Source organism: Hemitrygon akajei, chromosome 3 (genome assembly GCF_048418815.1).
Source record: "Hemitrygon akajei chromosome 3, sHemAka1.3, whole genome shotgun sequence".
Taxonomy (NCBI): domain Eukaryota; kingdom Metazoa; phylum Chordata; class Chondrichthyes; order Myliobatiformes; family Dasyatidae; genus Hemitrygon; species Hemitrygon akajei.
In genome coordinates, this window is record NC_133126.1 from 111,509,211 (window position 1) to 111,534,152 (window position 24,942).

At 39.5% G+C, this 24,942-nt stretch overlaps 1 protein-coding gene across 1 annotated transcript in view; it reads right to left on the reverse strand.

Annotated features, from left to right (window-relative positions):
- Positions 1-24,942, reverse strand: part of farp2 (FERM, RhoGEF and pleckstrin domain protein 2) — a 135,588-nt gene that overhangs the window by 47,940 nt on the left and 62,706 nt on the right. The window contains exons 4-6 of the mRNA XM_073040564.1: positions 23,631-23,673; positions 10,909-10,987; positions 3,680-3,777 (exon numbers count right to left, since the gene is read on the reverse strand). Coding sequence (XP_072896665.1) covers positions 3,680-3,777; positions 10,909-10,987; positions 23,631-23,673 — 220 coding nt within the window. The remainder of the gene's footprint in view (positions 1-3,679; positions 3,778-10,908; positions 10,988-23,630; positions 23,674-24,942) is intronic.

A 24,942-nucleotide genomic window follows, 5' to 3' on the forward strand; every position in this document is an offset into this window, starting at 1 on the left:
GAGAATTTAGTGTACGTGAATGCTTATGTCCAACAATGTTTGTTGGCTCAGTAGAGATTCTGTGTTTCAGTGGATGAAATTCGTCTGTTTTACATGAATGAAAAATGTTCCTGAAGAATTATATATTATGTGGATATGTAGATTAATGTATTTTATAGACTTCTCATTACATTGAAATGACATGAACACCAAATAACAGGAATCTGGAAAACACAATGCTATGTTTGATAATATAAAAGCCTTAAAACACATGAGAGATATGCCACGGTGGAGTGTTGGTTAGCACAATGCTATTAAAGCTCAGAGCATTCCAGAGAGCGGAATTCAATTCCAGCACTGTTCTGTAGGGAATGTGAATGTGAAATTATATGAGGTACAATAACAATATTAGTTAGAAATGTCATTTTTCAATTTTTTTAAGAATTAGTAGTAATTTTGAACAGGTTTTCTTTTTTGATTAAAAAGCAACCCAGTAATAAGCAAAAATCTACCTTGCGGGTCTGAAATTGTTTCATAATGTATAAAAGCAGTTGATGAGTCTATAAAAATAGAAACACCTCTCACTTTGGCTTGCGAATTTGAGTGATACTGTTGGCCCTTCCAAAACCTAAACAACCTCTGACTATCCACCTTCCTAACATGAGTCTCTTGTACAAAAATAACATTCGCATTCATTCTATGGAATACTTTGAATACTTTTTTCCGTTTAATCGGATGATTTAAACCATTAGTATTCCAAGAAACAAAGTTAATAGTCTTATCCATATTGACAATACATATTACAGTTAACATATAGGTTTAAAAGAAAAGTGAACTCATGAACTCGGAAGGGGGAAATAAGTTCAAAGGGAAGCCGGAAGTCACAGCACCGCAGCCATTTTAGTAGTTTCATATAAGCCCATGAAGTAAAACTAAGCAAAAAGCAAGCAGAAAAAAGAAAAAAAAGAAAAATCTCCCTCCCACCACCCTCAAAACCCCAGGAAAAAAGCCAAACAGAGGCAAGCGAGCGATCTAATACTAAAATTACCCCCTTGTCTCAAGACGGCAACTCAGACGTAACAAAGTTAAAAAAAATACAAACAACCCACATTATAAAAAAAAGGGTTGATATAGGAAAAATTAAAATATAAAATTAGTGTTATAAATGTATATTATCAAAAGGGTTAAAAATTAAAACAATAAATGAAGGTTTAACACTTTCGAACAGATCAAAACAGTTATGACGCTACAGACACTGGAGTCTGTCGGGAAGAAGAAACGCCATTTTATTCTTCCAAATCTTAATATTCAAATGCTAAAAATGTAAAAAAAGAGCGTATATCGATTAAAAAAAAGAAAAAAAAAAATAACCCTAATAGGTCATCTTCAACATTAATCGGTTAGTAATATATAAAAATATGAAATCGGAATAAACCCGGTAGAAAAAAGAGAGCTTTAATCGTATATAAGAAATACATATGAACCGTATCAAAAAAGAACCCAAACGTCAATCTATAACAGATCCAAATCTATAGGCTAGATTACATTGATCAGCCCGATCAAATGTCATTGTTCCAGGAAACCTTGAGCATCCGCTGGCGATTTAAACAGCCGAAAAGATCCATCTTGAAGGGTGACTCTCAGGTGTGCTGGAAACAGCAACGCTTGCTTGTAGCCTTTCTGGTGAAAATCCGACATAACCGATCTGAAAGCCAGCCTAGCCCGTAGTACTTGGGGGCTATAGTCCTCCAGAATGCGAAAATTAAAATTTTGATAAGTTTGATAAGTTATAAGTTATCATACCTAACGAATCAGTCGTTCTTTGATGTGAGGATAATGGATCCTGAGAATTATGTGCCGTGGTTTCAGACTTGAATCTGCCCGATATCTGGATACTCTGTGTGCCCGATCGATTAATGGGGGGTTATCCAGGACTTCTTCGCCCAGGACATCCACTAGAAATTTGGAGAAGAAAACGGTCAGATCACCGCTTTCAAATTTTTCCGGGATTCCAATTAACCGAAGATTTTGTCTTCGAGAACGATTTTCCAAATCAGTAATTTTAGCTTTATAGCGATCCATCTGTTGGATCGTCGAAGTTTGCTCTTCTTGCATTTTTTCGATTATACGATCCTTCTTACGAGCAGCTTCTTCAAGAACCAAAATGCTTGCATGTTGTTCATTTGATTCCCGTGAAAGGGTCAGGAACTTATCTTCGAGTGATCTCAAACGATTGTCATACTCTGAGAATCTTCCAAGTAATTTTTTCTCCAATTCATCAAATCTAGCGTCTATAAACTTCACAACAACTTCTAAAGTTAACGGTTCTCTCGTCTGTTTCGGTTCTTTTGCTTTAGACATTTCAGCGAGTTGAGAGTAATTCAGATAGTTTTTAAAAAAATTCTATATGTTTAGACCCCTTTAAAATAAGTTTAAGGGGTGTTTGTAGGTTAAAAAAAACGTAAAAGGTTTGGAGCAAAGCCTAGATGCGGTTTACTCCATGAGCGCCATCTTGAGACTCCTGAACAGGTTTTCTAAAGTACATATATTTAAATGTTATATTTTTATTAATAAAAAAATAATGAATACATCTAAATAAACAGGACTTAGCCTTATCCCGTAACAAAAAGTCCATAATTATTGTTACTAACTCATTAATCAACAATAATCTCTTCTCAAAATTACCATGGCACGTGAGAGAACTTTTTCATATTATCGCCATTTTGAGCACACACTCTCAAGGTTCACCATCCCTGGAATATGATAGAGAGCTCTGAAGCCACAGGCAAGACTAAAATACTCTGATAGGGAAAAGTGAAGCTATGGAGGGCTTCCAATACAAGGACAAGTCACTCCCAGACCAGACCCAATGCCAGTAGTCAGATAGCACAGAGGTGGCAGGGGAACACAGACAGAAATGGATCTCCTGTCCATTACCCAACAGTGCACCTTCCTTTCTAAAATTCAGTTTTGTTATATCCTATACCTCAATATCCCAACTGGAATTTCTATGATACCGCTGTTCCAGTTACTTTACTTTGGCTTGTGTCATGAGCTTGAAGACAATATAGCTCTAACCCTCTGTTACCATGCTAACCATTTTAAGTTGTTGACCACATAACTCCATGTCATGGCTCCCATTTTAGCTATCAATGCCCTCTCATTATCCCTATGGTGCATTAGCAGCTATTGATACAGTCAACTACTTATTCAGATTCCTTAATTTTTTAAAAAGTACTTATGCCATCCTCCTCTGTTCTCTAGCTCTGGTTCCAGTCTTATACAAGCATGGTAAGTAGCGAATCTCTTGCTGTGACATCCTTCCTGATGCAATCCATAGTTCCCCATAGAACAACCCCACACTTTCTCTACTTCACATCTACTCCAAAGACATGAATGACATACTTCTCTCCCAACACCTCCTGTCACTTCAATTCATTGGATGAAGATATCTTCCAACTAAACAGAGGTCTTTATCACAAACACCTGTTCTGCCAGCAATTCCTCATTCGCCTTTAAGGCTCAACTCGTTCTTTAGCCCCAGTTGCTTATGTATTAAGCCCTTAATGAAATCTCTTACCACAATCAAGATTGAGCTTTATATGTTCATTTATAGCAAGTGTTTGACATTGTCATGGCTGTGATTCAGCTGCAACATATGACATTAATGAGCTACAAGTTGTTTATCTGCAACACTCACACTGCAAAATATGAGAGATGAGGAGTGCAGATGTGTTCTCGCTGCATATTATTTTGTTCTCTGCCAGGTCCCGCTTAATCTGCAGTGCAAACAAGTACCTGGAAATAGAAAATGAACACAATTAATAGAAGCTCTACCCTTCAGTTTGAAAACACACCCACAAATGCACCATTGCAGGTGCTTCATTCCTAGTAACACTCTTCTAGTACCTGACATCACAGGACTTTGGGATTCTGTAAACAAATACGATGATCTATAAAACAGTCAAATAAATAGCCTGCTAGGCTCGGTAAATGCAAGAAAACTCACCATGGAGTGATCTAAGTAAATAAAATGTACAGGAGTTCAGCAAAGACCGTGACTTGTGTATGAAAATATAGATTTCTCCATACAACATGAGCCATCTAAGCTTCAACAAACTGAAGCCAAAATTTACAGTGCAAGTCATCAGTCGGCCTGAAATAGCAGTTGTACTTGAATCTTACATGTTTAGTTTTTTTTAACCTCACTTTTTAAGCTCCCCCATTCTTAATCATGTATAATTAGTTAAGAGCTGGGCCAGATTGAAAAGAGCGGGGTGTTGGGGCCAAGGCAAGTGACGGGTCAGTTTAGCTCACTGCTCCGCAAGGTTTACCAGTCTCTGCACTGAACTGAGGCTGTGGCCTGCAACTAACTCACTTTCGTGAACCTCAGTTCTGAATGCTGTTTGCTTACTTTTACTGTTTCCACAATTTGTTTTTCTCCCCCCTCTGCATATTGAACTTTTTATGGTCTTTTGCTTTAATGGACTCTATTGGTTTTTATGGTTGTCTGTAAGGAGATGATTTTCAAGTTTTTATAAAGTATACATGCTTTGATAATAAATGTACTTTGAGTGAACTAAGATTAATAAGAGATCTGGTGGATAAGGATACCAAAGTGAGCAGGTGGCAGAAACCCAGATACAGACCAGGGCAAAATCCTTGGGTCTAAATCCAATGTCCACAACTTAAAAAGGGCCAATTAAAGATATGAAGGATAGCCTAGTGTGGATTGGGAAAACAGAATAAAGGGAAGGTCAGTGGATGGAACAATGGCAGATATTTGAGAAACCATTTTATAGCATTCAGCAGAAATTTATCCTAATCAAAAAAATTCTTGGTTAACAAAAAAAGTGTGAAGAAAATATTAAGTTGAAAACTACATTACAGAGTAACAAAAGCTACCAAAGGCTTGGGAATTTTTTTTAAGAACCACTGGTGGAAAAATAAAAGGTTGACGGAAAGAGGAATGAAGAAAATAATAAGCCAGTGAAAGAACAGCATCCATGGATATATAAAAACAAATTCAAAACTAGGGGCCAAAGAAATAGAATTAAGGAAAGATTTAAAAAGGACCTCAAGGGCAACTTTTTCCACGCAGAGAATGGTAACTACATGGAATGAGCTGTATACTATGAGTTGTAAATAATACTATTGTATTGGTACAATAGTATTATTTAAGATGCACTCAGGCAAGATATGCCAGGAGGGGTATGGGCTGAACACAGGAAATTGGGACTAGCTAAGTGGCCATTGTCAGTATGGACTTGATGGGCTGAATGGCCTGTATCCATGCTGTATTGCCCTATGACTTCTGCACAACTGGAACTGAGAAATACAAAACTCTTGACCCATTTCAAAATCTTTTCATCACTGAATTTAGATTGATCCACCAGCCAGAGAAAACAGAAAACTAATCTTAAACCCTCAAGTCAGTTCACAGGACTGTTGCCTTTAGAACAGAAGGCTAAATTTTCCAACTTCTCTCTATATATCAAAATTACCTCATCCCTTATGACACCAGTCAAACCTACTCTGCATCTTGAGACTTTTACATTTTTCCTCAAGCACTGGCTGCAGAATGGTCGGCAATATTCAATCAGGTCCAAACAATGATTTACACAATTTACAACATAACCTTTCTGCACTTGTAATCAATTTTGAAATTCATGAAATCAATTAAAAAATTTTAAACCACTAACGTGACACACAACTAAAACAATTATGCAAGGATTCTGGTCATTTGCGTTTTTTTAATTTGTGCTAATTACAGCATATTGTCTCACCACTGTCACAAAAGATTCACAAGGATGTACAAGGAGAGTCTAGAAAAGTGTTTGTCCCCCCCGGAGTGTAGGTTTAAAAAATCATGAGGGGCATTGATAAGGTGGTCAATCCTTTTTTCCCCTCCCAGAGTAGATGAATTTAAAACTAGAAGGCATAGATTATGGATGAGAGGGGAAAGATTTAAAAGTGTCCTGAGGGACAAAGTTTTCCATAGAGGGTGGTGGCTATGTGAACCAAACTGTCAGAGGAAATAGTAGAAGCAGGTACAATTACAAAGCTCAAGAGTTATAATGACAGGTCATTGATCTGAATGGTTTGAGGGATTATGGACCAAATGCAAGGAAATGGGATGAGATCAAATGGACAAATAGGTTGGACCAAAGAATCTATTTGTATACTCCAATGCAACATTCACAGTGCTTTATCTACCATAGTCCTATCCATTTCACCAGTGCGTGGTTATAACTTTACTCAACATTGTGTATTATGCCAGCAAGCTTCATGTCTGCTTCATTATGCCATTTCCAACACAAGAGTTTGACTTTAAAAAATTAAAGACCACAAAATTTGACCCATGGGATCCTATCACAAACTAGCCTACAGATGGAAAAATACTCATCTACCACCTTCTGCTTTCTGACACTAACCACTTTCTTATCCAGCATTTTACTTTCAAGTCCCTGGGCTTCTCTCAATTAGCTGGAGTCCCTCAAGGGGGAGTAAACTGGCAGAGTGCACCCATGACAGAACAAGAACGATCTGGAAACTCAGGAAAATGCTGGAATTAATAAAACCTCTCATGAATGAAAACAGGCAAAGCAACATTAATCTTTAATAGGATTTGTCTGTTCTGATCTTCTCAACAGCCTAACTGAAGGCAGCTCCAAGGTTGGATTAGTGGTTTGTAGCTCCAAAATAGAAAATCTAATTCTAAGTACTCAGGATAATAATGTTTTGGGTGTAAACAATCCATAACCCACTTGCCAGAAATGAGTACAGCTCCACAACGCCAAAGAAACTTTTATATAATCCAAGACAATGAAACCTGATTAGCTGACAGTTCATTGCTCTCCCAGTTCCCAACATCAGAATAGGAATGTGTAGTGTATGCATTACAATTACTTGTCCAGTTTACTCCCAGACCCATCACCTTTTCCATCAAGGAGAACACGTTCTCTTCACATACAGGTTTGCTCCCACAATCCTGACTCGGAAATCTATCACTGGTCCATTGCCACCAAGTCCAAGAATTCTTGAATAAACAACAGTCCAGGAGTATTTTCACCAGAAAGCAGCAACTTCCCTCTCCTTTCTCAATGGTAATTAAGGTTGGACAATAAACACTGGCTACTCCAGTGACAAAGATCCCAGAAAAATAAACCAAAAGTGATAAAATACTGAAGTACATGTATATCCTACAGTACCAGAGAGTGTAAGTATTTAAATAATTGGTTCCTTAAGGTTGTCATAGCCAGGAGCGGTAAAGGAACAAGCTCCCACTACCTATTTAATGCTCCCAGTTGCGTGCGTCTCAAATAGCCTCTGACAAACAAGTTCAGTTCTTAGCCTTCATGTGTGGCTTAGCTACTAGGTGTGGTGGAACAGTTTCTACTGACAGGAGAAGAGGCAAAGGTGGCACCTTAAAACCAGTCTCTTCAAGCAGAGGAATCTCATCAACCATCATTAGCAGCTGATCCAGAAGGAAAACTCTGATCGCACACCTCCACTGCCTTGTAGCTATACCCAACTCAAGGGGAATGCTTTGGGAGTAAATCTCAGTATGTGCGGTTGGGAGACTGTAGGTCTGACACGGTGGTCAGCAGCACAGGGGCGCCGCAGGGAACCGTACTCTCTCCGGTCCTGTTCACCCTGTACACATCAGACTTCCAATATAACTCGGAGTCCTGCCATGTGCAGAAGTTCGCTGATGACACGGCCATAGTGGGGTGTGTCAGGAATGGACAGGAGGAGGAGTATAGGAAACTGATACAGGACTTTGTGATATGGTGCAACTCAAACTACCTGCGTCTCAATATCACCAAGACCAAGGAGATGGTGGTGGACTTTAGGAGATCTAGGCCTCATATGGAGCCAGTGATCATTAATGGAGAATGTGTGGAGCAGGTTAAGACCTACAAGTATCTGGGAGTACAGTTAGACGAGAAGCTAGACTGGACTGCCAACACAGATGCCTTGTGCAGGAAGGCACAGAGTCGACTGTACTTCCTAAGAAGGTTGGCGTCATTCAATGTCTGTAGTGGGATGCTGAAGATGTTCTATAGGTCAGTTGTGGAGAGCGCCCTCTTCTTTGTGGTGGCGTGTTGGGGAGGAAGCATTAAGAAGAGGGTCGCCTCACGTCTTAATAAGCTGGTAAGGAAGGCAGGCTCTGTCGTGGGCAAAGTACTGGAGAGTTTAACGTCGGTAGCTGAGCGAAGGGCGCTGAGTAGGCTACGGTCAATTATGGATAACTCTGAACATCCTCTACATAGCACCATCCAGAGACAGAGAAGCAGTTTCAGCGACAGGTTACTATCGATGCAATGCTCCTCAGACAGGATGAAGAGGTCAATACTCCCCAATGCCATTAGGCTTTACAATTCTACCGCCAGGACTTAAGAACTTTTTAAAAGCTATTATTAATGCTTTTTGAGATAGTGATTTAGATGCATATCATATTTTTTACTGAGTTAAGTATTGTATGTAATTAGTTTTGCTACAACAAGTGTATGGGACATTGGAAAAAAAGTTGAATTTCCCCATGGGGATGAATAAAGTATCTATCTATCTATCTAAAGAAAAAAATCCAGATCCAGAGCCCCTAAGGCAGTCCTACGTTGAGTTCAACACTGACTGACAATCCCCGCAACATCATCATCATCAGGTGCCATGCCCAGTTTGAGCTCTGACTGCCATGGCCCACACACTCCTGTTTCAGGTCAAGTGGATCAATTCATTGGTATTCATTTTCAGTTCTCCGGCTGCTGACTTCATCGTCATTTGTCTTTGCCTTCCTCTTGCTTTCTTCCCTTCAATCTTTCCCATAATTACCGTGCATTCTAACTCCTCTTTCCTAATCACATGTCCAATGAAGTTACGTTGCCTTTTCATGACCTTATACATTTCTCTTTTTGTGCTTGCTCTGTTCATGACATCCTCATTAGATCAACACACACAAATGCTGGTGGAACGCAGCAGGCCAGGCAGCATCTATAGGAAGAAGCACTGTCGATGTTTTGGGCCGAGACCCTTCGTCAGGACTTAGATATTAAGTCCTCGTTAGATATTCGTTTCGTCCATGATATTCTTTACATCCTCCTCAAAAACCACATCTCTGCTGCTTCAATTCGCTTCCTCATGTTACTAGATATTGTCCAACATTCTGAGCCATATAACATAACTGGAAAAACGTAACATTTCAGTACTCTGAGGCGGATTGTCATGCCTAGTTTAGTGTTGGTCAGTATGCTCTTCATTCTCGTAAAGGTGTCTTTTGCCATCCCTATTCTTCTTTTGACGTCCATGTCACACCTGCTATCTGATGTCACCCAGCTTCCTAAGTAGCAAAAGTTCTGTACTTGTTTTATGTCTTCCCCGTTTATTTTCAGCCTGCAGATAGGATTCTCCTTCTTTTTGGATATCACCATACATTCTTTTTGCAATTGATAGATAGACCCATTTTTGCACTTTCTTCAACAACTATATCAATTTAAGTTCTGTAATTCTTTCCGTACTTGCAGTGTCATTCATATGTTATTGATGTTTTCTCTGCCAACTTTGATTCCCAGGATGCCTTTTTTTTTTTAAAAAAATATTGTTTCACTGTACACATTAAACAAATCGGGGAGAAAACACACCCTTGTCTAACGACTCTCGATTTTCATAAACTGACTCACTTCTCCATCTATTCTTACAGCGACAGTTTGTTCCCAGTACAGATTTCTGATTAGGCTTTCGAATCTAGATCTAGAGTTTCCTGTCATATTTCAAATAACTTATTGAGCTTCATTTTATCAAATGCTTTTGTGTAATTGATAAAACAAACAAACAAAACTTTTTGCACTTGAATAGCTCCTTTTGATAGTATCCTTAACATCAATATCACGTTTCTTGTACCTTTGTCTTTCACAAAACCACATTGTTCTTTCCCTATTTCAGCTTGTATCTTACTTTTGGCTCTTGTCATCAAAATTCTTAGAAGTATCTTGGTGATATGACTCATTAAACTTATGGTCCTATGTAATTCACATTCTATTGCTCCAGGTTTCTTAGGAAGAGTGATAAATACTGATCTTATTCCATCTCTTCTGGTATTATTCCAGTCTCATAAATGTCATTGATTAAATCAGTAAGTTTTTCAATTCCATTATCTTCAAGGGCAATAATTTGTTCTATTACTAATTCATCAGGACCTGCCACCTTTCCTTTCTTCATCTTATTTATCGCATTACGAACTTCAGATTTTAAAATACTTGGAACTGCAACACAGCTGCCAAACTGTATCAGTCTCTGCCGTTCTTTTGGATTCATCAGCTGCGTGGAGAGAGGGAGCTTGCCACATGGGAAACAGCATACTCAACCCTGGCTTGCTATCACATAGACAGCTACAACGCAATATCCATGGCCAACACCAACCAGCCTCCGACATGATTGTTGCAACCACCAACCTGAATTTACAACGTGAAATAATTGCCTCTCGTGCATCACGGCAGCATTAGAAATCAATTACTTTAAATACATGGATGGAAATTATAATGGACATTTACAAAATGGAGAAGATAACAGCATCTGTTAATCATAAGCTGGAACAATTTGATTCATATTGGGAAAAATGGTTTAACTACATAATGCCTCATAGGCCTGATTTTATTCTCACAAATCAATGAATAGGTTGTAAAAAAAAAAGATCACTCCCTACTTGTACATAGTTCTTTCCTTTCACTTGTTTTTTCTTGCCACTCTTTTCTATAAGTGTATACCCCAGATAAATACTTTGTGGAGATTTTGTGATATATATGATTATATAATATATATGTACAATGTCTGAAATACATCTTATGGAAATGTTTGTTTGATGAACTTCAATAAAAAATAAATTACAAAAAAAAACATTGACTGAAAATGCATCCAAACATCACTCATTACCTTGTGTACTCCTCTAGCAGCTGACCAGGATCTGGGGGGAAAAACTTAACACAAAGCCTGAACAATGTGTTCTTGGGTCCTGTAAAGAATAAAATGTATTTAGTCACATATAGAGGTCACTCCAATGTCAAAGGCACAATTTCAATGAAGGATATCAGACTAAAACAAATAACACCACAAAATCTGAATCAGCAGCTAAATTCAGGATCCTATACAAAAAAATTTTGCCGAATCACAATGAATCTTTTAACTTTATTAACAAACTCATTACCTGTAGGAACAGAATGGACATGAATGGTAAACAGAGGTCCATGGAAACAATTAGGATTTCATGCAGCTGAGATATTCTGACAGCCAAAGGAAATATCGACAGCTCTGTTGTTTGCTTACTGGATCTTAATTCAAGGATAGAGAATCAAATGATAAAAACAAATGTGATCCACCAAGCAAATTAAAAGCAAAAGATTAAGAGAGGCTTAAGTGAAATGAATACAATTTTGATGGACTCTTGGTTTCTTGATTTGAAATAGGCCAGCATTTATCAGAATGTTTCAAATCATTCCAAGCAAAACAGCTCGAGTTTGCATTCTTAAACGGCAATGAGTGTAACCTTTACAATCTCAGCCTGGGTCACACCTATGAAAATGATAAACAAACAGGATTCACAATAGAATAATGGAGAAGGTCATCCTCCACAATGGTATACCTTGCCACTAGAGCATTTATGGATTGCAGACAAAACCTAGTTGCAAGGAGAATTTTGGCGTGATTAAACCATTTAGACACATTCCTACTTCTGTTAAAGAATTTTAATCTTGGAAAAATTCCCATTTTGGTCAAAAACTACAATTTGAACTTGGATAAGTTTGAATACAAAATGAAGGCCGTTCTAAAGTTGTGAAATTACATGAAAGGGCTTGTCAGTAAATGTAATTTTCCTGATTCTGAAATGTTCATTAGCAAACAAATCACAGAAAAAGTGATCCATCCACAAGAAACTAGAGGTTAAGTATTGCGTTAACCTACAAAGAATTGCAACATCCCCCAGGGACTGGAAATTTCATCAGCCAGCAAATGACCAGAGGATTCCAGTTAATTAGGACACATGGAAACCAGTACATTTTGACACAATTAGCTGACGTTTAATGGAAATAGTTAAAAAGATATGAAAAAGACAAACTGCTATTGTTATAGTTAGGTCCAAAGTCCGCATTCAGGTTCTTGATCCGGTCTACGGACTCCGGACTCCATGTCCTTCGACCGTCCCTCATTTCGCCCTGAACTCAAATATTCACACCCGAGGATCATCTTGGCTCGGTTGGGCTCAAGGAGGCGCACCTGATGCCTATTGGTTGGCTGTGAATATAAGGGGCTCTGGGATTGAGTATAGTTGGGGGGGGGGGGGGGGGGGGGTTGTCCTGTCCGTCCCGGCTTGACGTACCACTGTATGATGAATTCTGTGAGTGAGTTATTTATGCACTGGGCTGCTCCGTAGCCCGCCCGAGTCTTCCGGCCACAGTGAGTCTTGAAGTCACCCTGGACCGAGCTCCCTTCTTATTCCTTGCCTCCGTCGAGTAAGCCAGGCCGGATTGCCATTGCCCGGTGGAGGACTCTGCCCCTTCCTATCCCTCGCCTCCAACGGGTTGTGCCCCGCGACCTGCCCAAGCCCGTGTACTGCCTGGGAGGACCAGGTCCTGCCCAGGAGTTCTGTGGCCCGCCCAGGGGGCTATCCTCCCAGCATTCCTAGTCCTCAAGAACCCATCCTCAAGACCTCAGCCCCAAGCAAGACTCAAGAACCCAGCCTCAAGACCACCTTGGACCCCAAGATCTCTCTGAACTCCAAGATCATCCTTGAACGCCACGGTCTCCACGAACGCCATGGTCTCCACACCTTGTCCTATCCTTTAGCTTGTCCCGTCATGCCCTTAGTACTTCAGTGCCCGCGTCCTGCATTTGGGTCCAGTCTCACGTCCCTTATGACAGCTGTTTAACTGTGATAAATTATGTATTTAAATTAAATACAGAACAAGTTAGAAAACTAATACTACTACAGTACTATAAAACTGTGTATTAGTTCTTAATAGTTATCAATGGAGGAATTCATCCAGTGTACACTGCCATGTTCTTTTGATCGACTATAAATGAGCAAAATCAGTCCAGACACCTAGTGCAGATAATGGATTGCCTCATGCAATGCTGTCGATAACTGTACCTCCCAAATTTTCATTTTTATTGTAACATTCAAGAAGACTGTTAATACTTCCAAATTCTTTGCACGGTCATCTCTCAGTATCCACAGAGGATTGGTTCTAGGACCCCCTGTGGATACCAAAATCCGTGGATGCTCAAGTCCCTTATATGAAATGGCGTAGTATTTGCATATAACCTACGCACATCCTCCCGTATACTTTAAATCATCTCTAGATTACTTATAATACCTAATACAATGTAAATGCCATGTAAATAGTTGTTATACTGTATTGTTTAGGGAATGATGACGAGAAAAATGTCTGTACATGTTCAGTACAGACACAACCATCATAGCTCTTCTGGGAATGCCGATGCTGATTCCCCCATGATCTTTAAGTTCTTGAAACTGTAGCGCTTCGCATAGCTAGCCAGCCATCCCCTACTATAGTATACTAAAGTCCTTCCTCTCGCTCACGACACAAGCAGCGAACAAACAAGACACAAGGCGAACAATGCTCAAACAACCAGTGCTGGAGAGAGACTGTGGATCTGTGAAATGGCAGGAGGCTACAGCAGGATATGCCTACACATCATTCATGTGGATTCAGCATAGTGCTCAGCGCATGGCAAATACAAGTTTTGCTTTCTGGAACTTTCTGGAATTTCTTTTCGATCCGCAGATGCGGAACCTGCTGATACGGTGGACCGACTGTAGTTCATATCCTGAAGTAGTGAAATTGTTTCATTTTCACTTCTGGTTGTTTCTGGCATCACCAATCCTGAACACTGAACCTCAATGAGCTAAACAGTTTGGAATTATCTTACTTTTTATTTCTTGCAAACTATCAGTGACAAAATTCACTGCTTTTTCAACATAAACACTGGCAAATAACACTATTTTAAAACTGTTTGCTCTAAGAATGATGTAGCGTCTAATGGCCACACACGCAAACACAACTGACACTCGTTAGAAACTGTTCGGTAACAGTCTTCTGTCCCAAGCAGCAAAGTGTCCCAAATATACAAAGGAAATCAAGGATATTTTCCCAATTAGTTTTTGTTCTTTATGGGTTGTCCCAAATAAGCAACTGACCTAATAGCCAAATTAATCAGAATGCATTGTAATTTAAAAAGATAGACTGTGCAAATTAGCAGATGTCAAACTTTTAGAATTACATGAAAAGTTGCAAAACTAAATGTAGGCCCCATAAGAAGCAAAGAAGAGAGAAATTATAATAAATGGCCAAAACTCCTTTCCAAAAGAGACAACAGTTGGATAACAAGCAATCAAAAAAAGTGGTAAACTTTCTACCTTAATAATAGAGATTATGCAAATACTGCAGAAACATTAGCAAATTTAGATTATTTTCTCAATTGTGGAATAATCCCAACAGATTAGAAGACAACACTGTTACTTATGAAAGTGAGGAGAGAGGCAATAGGGACTAAAGACCAACATTGTCAGGAAAGCAATGCACGAATTTTAAGGAAACAAGATACTGCAGGTGCTGGAACTGGATCAAAAACAAGATGCTGGATGATTTCAGTGGGTCAGGCAGCATCATAGAAGCAAAGAGAAAGTCACGTTTTGGGTCAAGACCCTTCCTCTGCAAAGAAAGAGCAAAAAGCCAGTAGAGTTGGAGCAGAGCAGCAAGCAATAGATGAATCCAGGCAAGGAGGGGAGATAGCATACGGAAGAGGGGGAAAATGGAAATAGCAACAGAACCACTGGGAAGTAATAGGTGGAAGTAACAAAGGACAGAAGCTCAATTCAGATTTATTTTCATGAGCATACATATGCAGGATATAAATGATGTGAAAATTAGCTTTATGCAGTAGCACAATACAAACAACTTGACATATTATACACAATTTACACAACTTTTTCATAACTATTCAAGAACCTGATGGCAGTGGGGAAGAAGCTGTTGTTGAACCTTGAGGTGTGAGCCTTCAGAGTCCTGGAACTTCTGCCTGATGGCAGCAAGGAAAGTGAGCATGGCTTAGATGGTGGTGGTCCTGAATTATGGATGCTGCCTTGCTGCAGTCTCCAACATGTGCTGCAGGGGTCGGTGCTGGGCTTCACGATATACATTAATCATCTGGAAGAGGGGATCGAGTGTAGTGTATTTAAGTTTGCTGATGATACTAAATTGAGTGGAAAAGTAAACTGTGCAGAAGATACGGAGAGTCTGCAGAGAGATATAGATAGGTTAAGTGAGTGGGCAAGGGTCTGGCAGACAGAATACAATGTTGGTAAATGCAAGGTCATCCACTTTGGAAGGAAAAATGGAAGAGCAGATTATTATTTAAATGATAAAAGATTACAGCATGCTGCTGTGCAGAGGGACTTGGAAGTACTTTTGTATGAATCACAAAAGGCTGAATCACAAAACTCTAGCCTTCACTGCTAGAGGGATTGAATTTAAGAGCAGCAAGGTTATGCTGCAACTGTACAGGGTACCACACCTGGAGTAATGTGTGCAGCTCTGGTCTCCTTACTTGAGGAAGGATATACTGGCTTTGGAGGTGGTACAAGAGGTTCACCAGGTTGATTTCAGAGATGAGGGGGTTAGACTCAGAAGAGATTGAGTCGCCTAGTACTGTACTTGCTGGAATTCAGAAGTGTGAGAGGGGATCTTATAGAAACATATAAAATTATGAAAGGGATAGATAAGATAGAGGCAGGAAAGTTGTTTCCACCAATAAGTGAGACTAGAACTAGGGGACATAGCCTCAAGGGGGGAGTAGATTTAGGATGGGGATGAGGAGGAACTACTTTTCCCAGAGGGTGGTGAATCTGTGGAATTCTCTGCCCAATGAAGCAGTGGAGGCCACCTCAATAAATATATTTAACACAAGGTTGGATAGATTTTTGCATAGTAGGGGAATTAAGGGTTATGGGGGAAACATAGAAACACAGAAAATAGGTGCAGGAGTAGGCCATTCGGCCCTTCGAGCCTGCACCGCCATTCAGTATGATCATGGCTGATCATCCAACTCAGAACCCTGTACCTGCTTTCTCTCCATACCCCCTGATCCCTTTAGCCACAAGGGCCATATCTAACTCCCTCTTAAATATAGCCAATGAACTGGCCTCAACTGTTTCCTGTGGCAGAGAATTCCACAGATTCACCACTCTCTGTGTGAAGTTTTTCCTCATCTTGGTCCTAAAAGGCTTCCCCTTTATCCTTAAACTGTGACCCCTCGTTCTGGACTTCCCCAACATCGGAAACAATCTTCCTGCATCTAGCCTGTCCAATCCCTTTAGAATTTTATACGTTTCAATAAGATCCCCCCTCAATCTTCTAAATTCCAGCGAGTATAAGCCTAGTCGATCCTGTCTTTCTTCATATGAAAGTCCTGCCATCCCAGGAATCAATCTGGTGAACCTTCTTTGTACTCCCTCTATGGCAAGAATGTCTTTCCTCAGATTAGGGGACCAAAACTGCACACAATACTCTAGGTGCGGTCTCACCAAGGCCTTGTACAACTGCAGTAGAACCTCCCTGCTCCTATACTCGAATCCTTTTGCTATGAATGCCAACATACCATTTGCCTTTTTCACCGCCTGCTGTACCTGCATGCCCACCTTCAATGACTAGTGTACAATGACACCCAGGTCTCATTGCACCTCCCCTTTTCCTAATCGGCCACCATTCAGATAATAATCTGTTTTCTTGTTCTTGCAACCAAAGTGGATAACCTCACATTTATCCACATTAAATTGCATCTGCCATGAATTTGCCCACGCACCTAACCTATACGTCACCCTGCATCCTCTTAGCATCCTCCTCACAGTTAACATTGCCACCCAGCTTCGTGTCATCCGCAAACTTGGAGATGCTGCATTTAATTCCCTCGTCTAAGTCATTAATATATATTGTAAACAACTGGGGTCCCAGCACTGAGCCTTGCGGTACCCCACTAGTCACTGCCTACCATTCTGAAAAGGTCCCGTTTACTCCCACTCTTTGCTTCCTGTCTGCCAACCAATTCTATCCACATCAATACCATACCCCCAATACCGCATGCTTTAAGTTTGCACACTAATCTCCTGTGTGGCACCTTGTCAAAAGCCTTTTGACAAGGAAAGGCTTTGGAAAGGCTAATGGGTGGAGATGAGTCCATTGCCAAATCAGCCATGATCTAATTAAGCAGGCTCGAGGGGCTAGATGACCTACTCCTGCTCCTATTTCTTATGTTCTTACTGGTGAAACTGGAGTTCGAGGCCTAGTTTTCAGGATCCAGTCTGGCATTCAAGGCCTGGAGATCGACCCCTCATCCAGGATCCTTATTCATCATCATTTGCAAGCCCTGGGTCGATACTGAAGACTGACTGGAGCTCCGAATCAGACCCAAAAGGTCAATCAGAAGTCCACAAATGGAGGCCCAATGGAATTGGGCTTGCTTCAATGTACCATTGTTGCTTGGTACATTCAGTTTTGTGTTCTGCCGAGCATTGAGGGCACGCTATGTTGGTGCTGGAATGTGTGTTGACATTTGTGGGCTGTCCCCAGCACATCCTTGAGTGTGCTATTTGTTAACACAAATGAGACATTTCACTATACTGTACGTTTCAATGTACATGTGCTAAATAAACCAAAATGCGAAGGGCAGAGCTGTACCCATGATGAAACTGGGTTAGTCTCTTGTGTTTCTGTGCATTGGCATCATTATACCAGGTCACACTGCAACACAAATCAGAAAGCTTTCCACTGTACAAGTATGGAAGTCTGTCAGTATTCGATGACCTACGGAATCCCCATGAACTTCTAGAAGTAGTTGGGATGGTTAGTAGGTTTTTTGGTCATTGTAAATTGTCTCCTGAAGGCCGGGGTGAAATAGGCGGGTTGCTGGGCTCGGTGGGCTGGAAGGGCCTATGCCGCGCTGTATCTCAAAATAAAAAGAAATAAAACTAGAGGCAGTGGTGTGCTTTCTTCACAGTTACTTCTATATGCTGGGTTCAAAACAGATCCTCCAAAGTTTTTACACCCAGGAGCTTGAAGATGCTCATCCTTTAAACTGCTGACCATTCAAGGAGGACTGCTACATTTTCTTCTTTTTTAAAAAAATTTTAATTTAATTTTAATCTATAATTTTTTATACACAAGTACATATTAAGATAATATAAAAAGTAATAAGACACTTAAATAGATAATTATGTGCAGTTGTAATTCCACTCTATTACTAAGCAATGACAATAATTGTTAAGAAAAATAGTAATAATAGTGGATTAATAATAATTTCCATGTATCTCTTCTGAACCATTACTTCTGGTCTAAAATATTAGAAGTAACCCTATGTAACTACCATTGTAGGATTTTATATCCTAACTCGTTCATGTTTGCTCCTACCCCCAAACATAATTATCCAATCCCTATGTACTTATTTACTTAATTTTTCCATATTTTTCCACTTTCCCAAATCTTTTCCTTTACTTGTGTTAATTCCCTATTTTCAAAAAAAAAAACAGTAAACAATCGAACCAAGGGTGCTTACATTAGCAATATTACTGTGTTGATGAGAAAAGCTGTACAAATCATTAGGAGAGTCAACCAGAGTCTGCTCGCTTTGGGGTCATAAATTCAATCCATTTATTCCAAATTTTATAAAATTTTTCTTTTTGAATTCTCAAAGAGTAGGTCATCTTTTCCATTTTAAATATTTCCAAATTTATTTCATGTCAATCTTCTAATGTATGTGTATTGGATTTAGCCACTTCCTGGTGAGTGATTTCTTACTTGCCACTAAGAGGACCTGTAGCAGCTTTATGTCTTTCTTCTGATCCAAAAACAGTACATGTCCCAAATAGAGCGTCTCAAAGTTCAGAGGTATCTGGGTCTTAAATACCTGACCTAAAGTTCTATGAATACCTTTCCAATATAAACTTAATTTAGGGCAATCCCAGAAAATATGGAAATGATTTGCCTCCTTGGAGCCACACCTTCTCCAACACGTCACGTTTGTATCTTTATATTTTTCCTGATATGGGGTCTTGAAGTATCTTTTAATATTTTTCCAACAATGTTCTCTCCAAATCAAAGAGTTAGTCCAAGACCACTGAAAGCTGCATATTTCCCCCAAACCTCCTCTGAAAGTACCAACCCCGCTTCTTTCTCCCACTTCTCTTTAATATACAATGTGTTTTCATTTTTAGCATGTAAATTGTGCATTGTATAATCGAGAAATTGATCTACTTGGCATTGAACTGTAAGCCGAATTCAGAATCTTGAAAAATTCTAATTCTACTGTTGATAAATCTGTATATCTACAACTCTGGTTAACATAATGTCATATTTGAAGGTACCTAAAAAAGTCATTATGTTCTAGGCCATGTTTGTCCTGTAAGGATTGGAAACTTAGTAATACTCTTTTCTGTGTAAATGAGAGATAGGTTGTAAGACCTTTCTTTATCCATAGTTCAAATCTTTTATCCACTCTGTTGGGAAGAAATTCGGTATCATATGCACCGTCTATGATATCTAAAAAGTTTTAACATGTTATTAATTCCACATGGATTAGTCACCTTCTGCCATACTTTTAATGTAAGATTTATCCAGCTGTTTTTAGACTTTTCCAATTGGGCTATCAATCCTTTGTCTGCTATTGAGGCCTGCAGAGGAAAACTGTCAATCAATCCAAATTCTATTTCCTTCCATCTAGCCTTATATTCCTTATTACATCAGTATAACAGAGGGGTTATCTGTGAAGCATAAAAATAATTTCTCAAGCAAGGAAGTGTCATTCCTCCTCCTTCCTTCCCTAATTGTAAGGTATTAAATCGAATTCTGGGTTTCTTTCCTTGCCAGATAAAGCGGGAAATCCATTTGTCCCATTCCCTGAATTGATTATCATCCACCTCTACAGGTAAAGTCCAGAAAAGATAGAGTAACCGAGGGAGAATATTCATTTTTATAGTATTTATCCTTGAATTTAAACTTAAAAAGGGTATAAAATTCCATCTATGTATATCTGCTTTTATCTTTGAAATTAATGGTCCATAATTTACCTGTGGTAACGTTGAAAGATCCTTTGGCAGGGTTATTCCTAAATATTTTAATGATTTAGCTTCCCACTCAAGATCATATGTATTCTGCAGTTTTTTGGATACTGTACAATTTAGGGACATAACCTGCGTTTTCTTTACATTTATTTTATAACCTGATACTTTCCCGAACTCATCCAACAGTGTAAACAATCCTATAAATGATTTTTCTGGTTCACTCAGATAGACTAAAACGTCATCTGCAAATAACGCCACTTTCTGTTCAATCCCTGCCACCTTAATACCTTTTACAATTTCGCTCTGTCTTATTAGTTGGGCAAGCGGTTCAATGTATAGCACAAAAAGGAGAGGAGAAATTGGGCATCCCTGTCTAGTTCCTCTCTCTAAAATAAAGGAGTCAGAGAGGTCCCCATTTATCTTAATTCTTTAATAAACTTTTCTTAAAAGCCAAATCTTCCTAACACTCTATATAGGAATGCCCAACTAACTGAATCAAAAGCTTTCTCAGTGTCTAGCCCCACTAACATTGTCTCTGTCCCACTCTTAGTAACCTGTTCTAGTATGTGTAAAGTTCTCCTTATGTTGTCCTGAGTTTGTCTTTGTTGAATAAATCCAGTCTGGTCTAAGTGGATGAGGCCAGGTAAAAACTTATCCAGTCTGCGCGCTAATATAAATGTAAATAATTTGTAATCCAAATTAAGAACGCTGACTGGCTGGTAATTGCCACATTCTAGTTTATCTTTACCCTCTTTAGGAATAACTGAAATAATCGCTTCTCTTCAGGAAAGTAGAATTTCTCCTCTCTGTAATATCCAATTAAAGGTGTTAAGTAGCAATGGGACTAACTGTGACTTCAGTGATTTGTACCACTCTGAGGTAAACTCATCAGAACCTGGAGACTTTCTGGTCTTTAATCTGGAGATGGCCATGTTCAGTTCTTTGACAGTTACTGTTCTAATAGGCATTTGTTTTGTAAATCTGTGAGCTTGGGTAGATCTAAAGAATTCAGTAAAGTGTCTATATAGGGCTCATTTAAGGCCCGGGGTTGAGAGTACAGTTCTCGATAATATGTTTCAAAACTCTCTTGAATTTTCCTTATTGTGCTCTCCACCAGCTTTGTCTTTGGATTCTTTATTTTGTAATTTGTATTATCTGCTTGTTGTTTACATAACTTATATGCTAATAATCTAGCTGATTTACCACCTACTTCATAATTCTTTTGTCTCAAGTAAAGAAAATTTCTTTGAGTTTTTCCAAAGTATAAATATCATCAATTTCACTTTGCAATTTCTTAATTTCCTGTTTTAAATTAGAATTAATGTTATTGCTATCTACAACTTGAAGTTGGACTGCTACATTTTCACTGACCTCCCTCTTCCTGGTCCACAAATCAGTTCCTTGGTTTTACTGATATTGACAGCAAAGTTGTTATGATGACACCACTCGACAATGAGTCTGCCAACAAGTGGTGCCATCAGCAAAGGTGTAAATGGTGTTGGAGCTATGTTCAGTACACAACCATTGGTAAAAGAGAGAATGTAGCAAGGGGCTAAACATGCAGCCATGAGGTATGCCCAAGATCAGTGAGGAGACAGGTTTCTGGTCTGTGATCTGACCATTGTCTCCCAGTGTGGAAGTAAAGGATCCAATTGCAGAGGTGCAGAGAGAAGCTCAGTGGCACAGGTATTAAATCTTGATGGTGTGTTGAGGGGATGATGGCGTAGAATGCTAAGTGTTACTGAACAAGTCTGACACAAGTGTCCCTGTTACCCAGATGCTTCTTTGCAGAGCGAAGAGGTAACAAGTCAGCCTCTGTTGTAGACTTACAGATCAAAAAAGTGATTTGAAATGGGTCCAGGCCCAGGGGTTGATTCAAGCCATCATTAATTAGCCTCTTCAAGTACTTGATCATAATGGATGCAAGTGCTCTCAGATGCTAGTCATTCAAGCAGGTCATCCTGCTCTTCTCAGACATTAGTACAATTGATGTCATTGTAAAGCAGGAAACTCAGACCACAGAAGCTAGAAGTTGATGTCCTGAACACTCCAGCCAATTAGACTACACAAGCTTCCAGCACTCGATCAGGTATGTTGCCAGGGCTGATGCTTTAAGGTTTCGCTCAGAATGTTCTGACATTGGCCTCTGACACGGAGATCACAGGGTCATTGGATGCTATGGGGATTCGTACTATGGGGTGTACCTTTGTTTTCCCTCTCAAAGCATGCATCATTTCCAGAGAACTGGGAACCAATTACATCTCTGTGAAACATAGTGCACAGCAGTCCCTCATGTCTCCCTGATACAGCAGTCTTGCTTTGAGGCAGAAGCCCCTAAACCTCAGTGCTTCAGTCTTACCTTAAATCCTCCCCAACATCCATGGCTCCTGGTGCAATGGAAGCCTTCCCAATACTACCAGGTGCTAAACTCACCTTCTGGGTGGACTATTTTTCCGTGTCTGTCTGGTGTATCCCAAGATGACTAATGCATTTATATGGTGTAAAACATTGCTTGGTACTGCTGTCATTGAGGCTGTACACTTCAGACTTAAAATTGGATTTGTTGCTTGCTTGGTTGCTACAAAATATCTACTGGTTTCCCTTTCCTAAGAAACCCAAAATCTAGACCAATGACCAAGCAAGATTAACCAGAATCTATAAAGAATATGGACACGTGGCAATGATTTGGACAAGGTTTAATCAATGCCGTTTGTGGACTGAACTCTATTGTTCACGTTATAATCTGTTTCTGGTCTCTCCTTTTTTAGCTACTGTTTTGTACAATTTTGATCGAGGTGAACTAGTGCTGCAACCTACAGACAGCAAGAGATATGGTGCTGGAATGAACTAAACTGAGCTGAACTAAATATCCACAAAATGCTAGTGGAACACAGCAGGCCAGGCAGCATCTATAGGAGAAGCACTGTCGACGTTTCGGGCCGAGACCCTTCGTCAGGACATTTCAGTCTCGGCCCAAAACGTCGACAGTGCTTCTCCTATAGATGTTACCTGGCCTGCTGTGTTCCACTAGCATTTTGTGTGTGTTGTTTCAATTTCCAGCATCTGCAGATTTCCTCGTGTCTGAACTAAATATGCCTGGACCCTTTCCATGCCTTTGTGATTTAGTATTTTGCATTGTGTTTTTCACTTTTTTTTAAATCTTTCTTGATATTTGCATAATTTTGTTTCTTTGCATGTTGAGGATTTGATGTTTTTCTTTAAAAGCGTTCCTTTTTTGTTTCATGGCTGTCTGTGGGAAGACAAATCTCGAGTTTGTATACTGCATACAGACTAATAAAAAACGTACTTTGAACCTTTGATATCAGAAAAACGTTATGAGGTTACATGTCATCTGCAAAACTTTATGCTTAAACCCTGGCACGTTTAACACAATTTGCTGCAAGACAATTTTGTGACCGACACTATTAGCCAAGCTAGAACACAAAATGAACAAATCACATATAAAATGGACATGATGAAAGATTGCAGCCGACATGAAGAATGGAAAATGAGTGAAAAGACTTACTTTGCACTTGTTTCACAATAGGTTTTGCAGGTTCAAGCCAAATCTAAATGAAAAGAAAACATGGAATGAACTAAAAAGCAAATTCAAAATAAAAAAATGAAAATGAAATGCCGATTTTCCATTATCCATTTAGAGGACAGCATATGATCTGATGTAATTTTGTCCTATTAGTGCTTTATGGTATTGCATGTACCATGAAATGTTGAAAATGTACAAACATTATACGTGGAATTGCATGCAACATAACCTTAGCCATGCCTGAAAATACACACTGGTACGTACACAATGAACTCACTGACACATTACATTATCATAATGATGGCAAAACTTAACACCTACCATTAGAGTAAAACGTTCTTTAACTCTGCTGCATGCATAAATGGTGAAACCCAGAGGCTATCATCTATGACAGCAGGAGTCTCCACAACCTGCACTGTTAAAGCATTGGCCCAAAGAAGCTCATCAGAACATTAATTGCCGAACGGTCTGGAGGTAGATGTCACATGGACCAGACGGACTACACCCCAAAAGGTTCTGAAAGAGGTAGCTGAAGAGATTGTGTAAACATTAGTAGTGATAAGACCATAGGATATAGGAACAGAGCGCAGCGAGGAGGTTTCTCACAGGTCAGTAACACTTGTTTGAAAAGTGCTGAAGGGACAGGCAAGGCAGCCATTGTTGGGAGTAGGCCAGTGGTGAGAGTGCCGGCTTTGGCTCGAAAGAGATGTTTGTTGGCTGTGGGTAAGTTTTTGTTAATGTTCCCTTTTTTTTGCTGTACCTAGTGTAGTAAATGGCCGCTGTGTGTTCTTCATGCCGGATGTTGGAGTCTGATGGCTCCTAGCCTGTACACGCTGGAGTTTAGATGAATGAGGAGAGAATCTCATTGAAAACTAATGAATATTGAAAGACCTGGATACAGCAAATGTCAAGAGAATGGTTTGTATAGTGGCTGAGTCTAGGACCAGAAAGCACAGCCTCAGAACAGAAGGATCTCTTTAGAACAGAGATGAGGAGGAATCTCTTTAGCCAGAGGGTGGTGAGTCTGTGGAATTCATTGGCACAGACAACTGTAGAAACAGGATCATTTGGTATATTTAAATCTGAAGTTGATAAGTTCGAAATTAGTAAGGGTATTGAAGGTTATGGGGAGAAGGTAGGAAAATTAAGTTGAGATGAATAACAAGCCAGCCAAGATGGAACGGTGCAGCAGACTTCAATGGGCCAAATAGCCCAATTCTGCTCGTGTCTTTTGGCTTATTATCTTTTTATCTACTGCTTTCACTGTACAAACAGTCATACAGTAAAGCCTTCT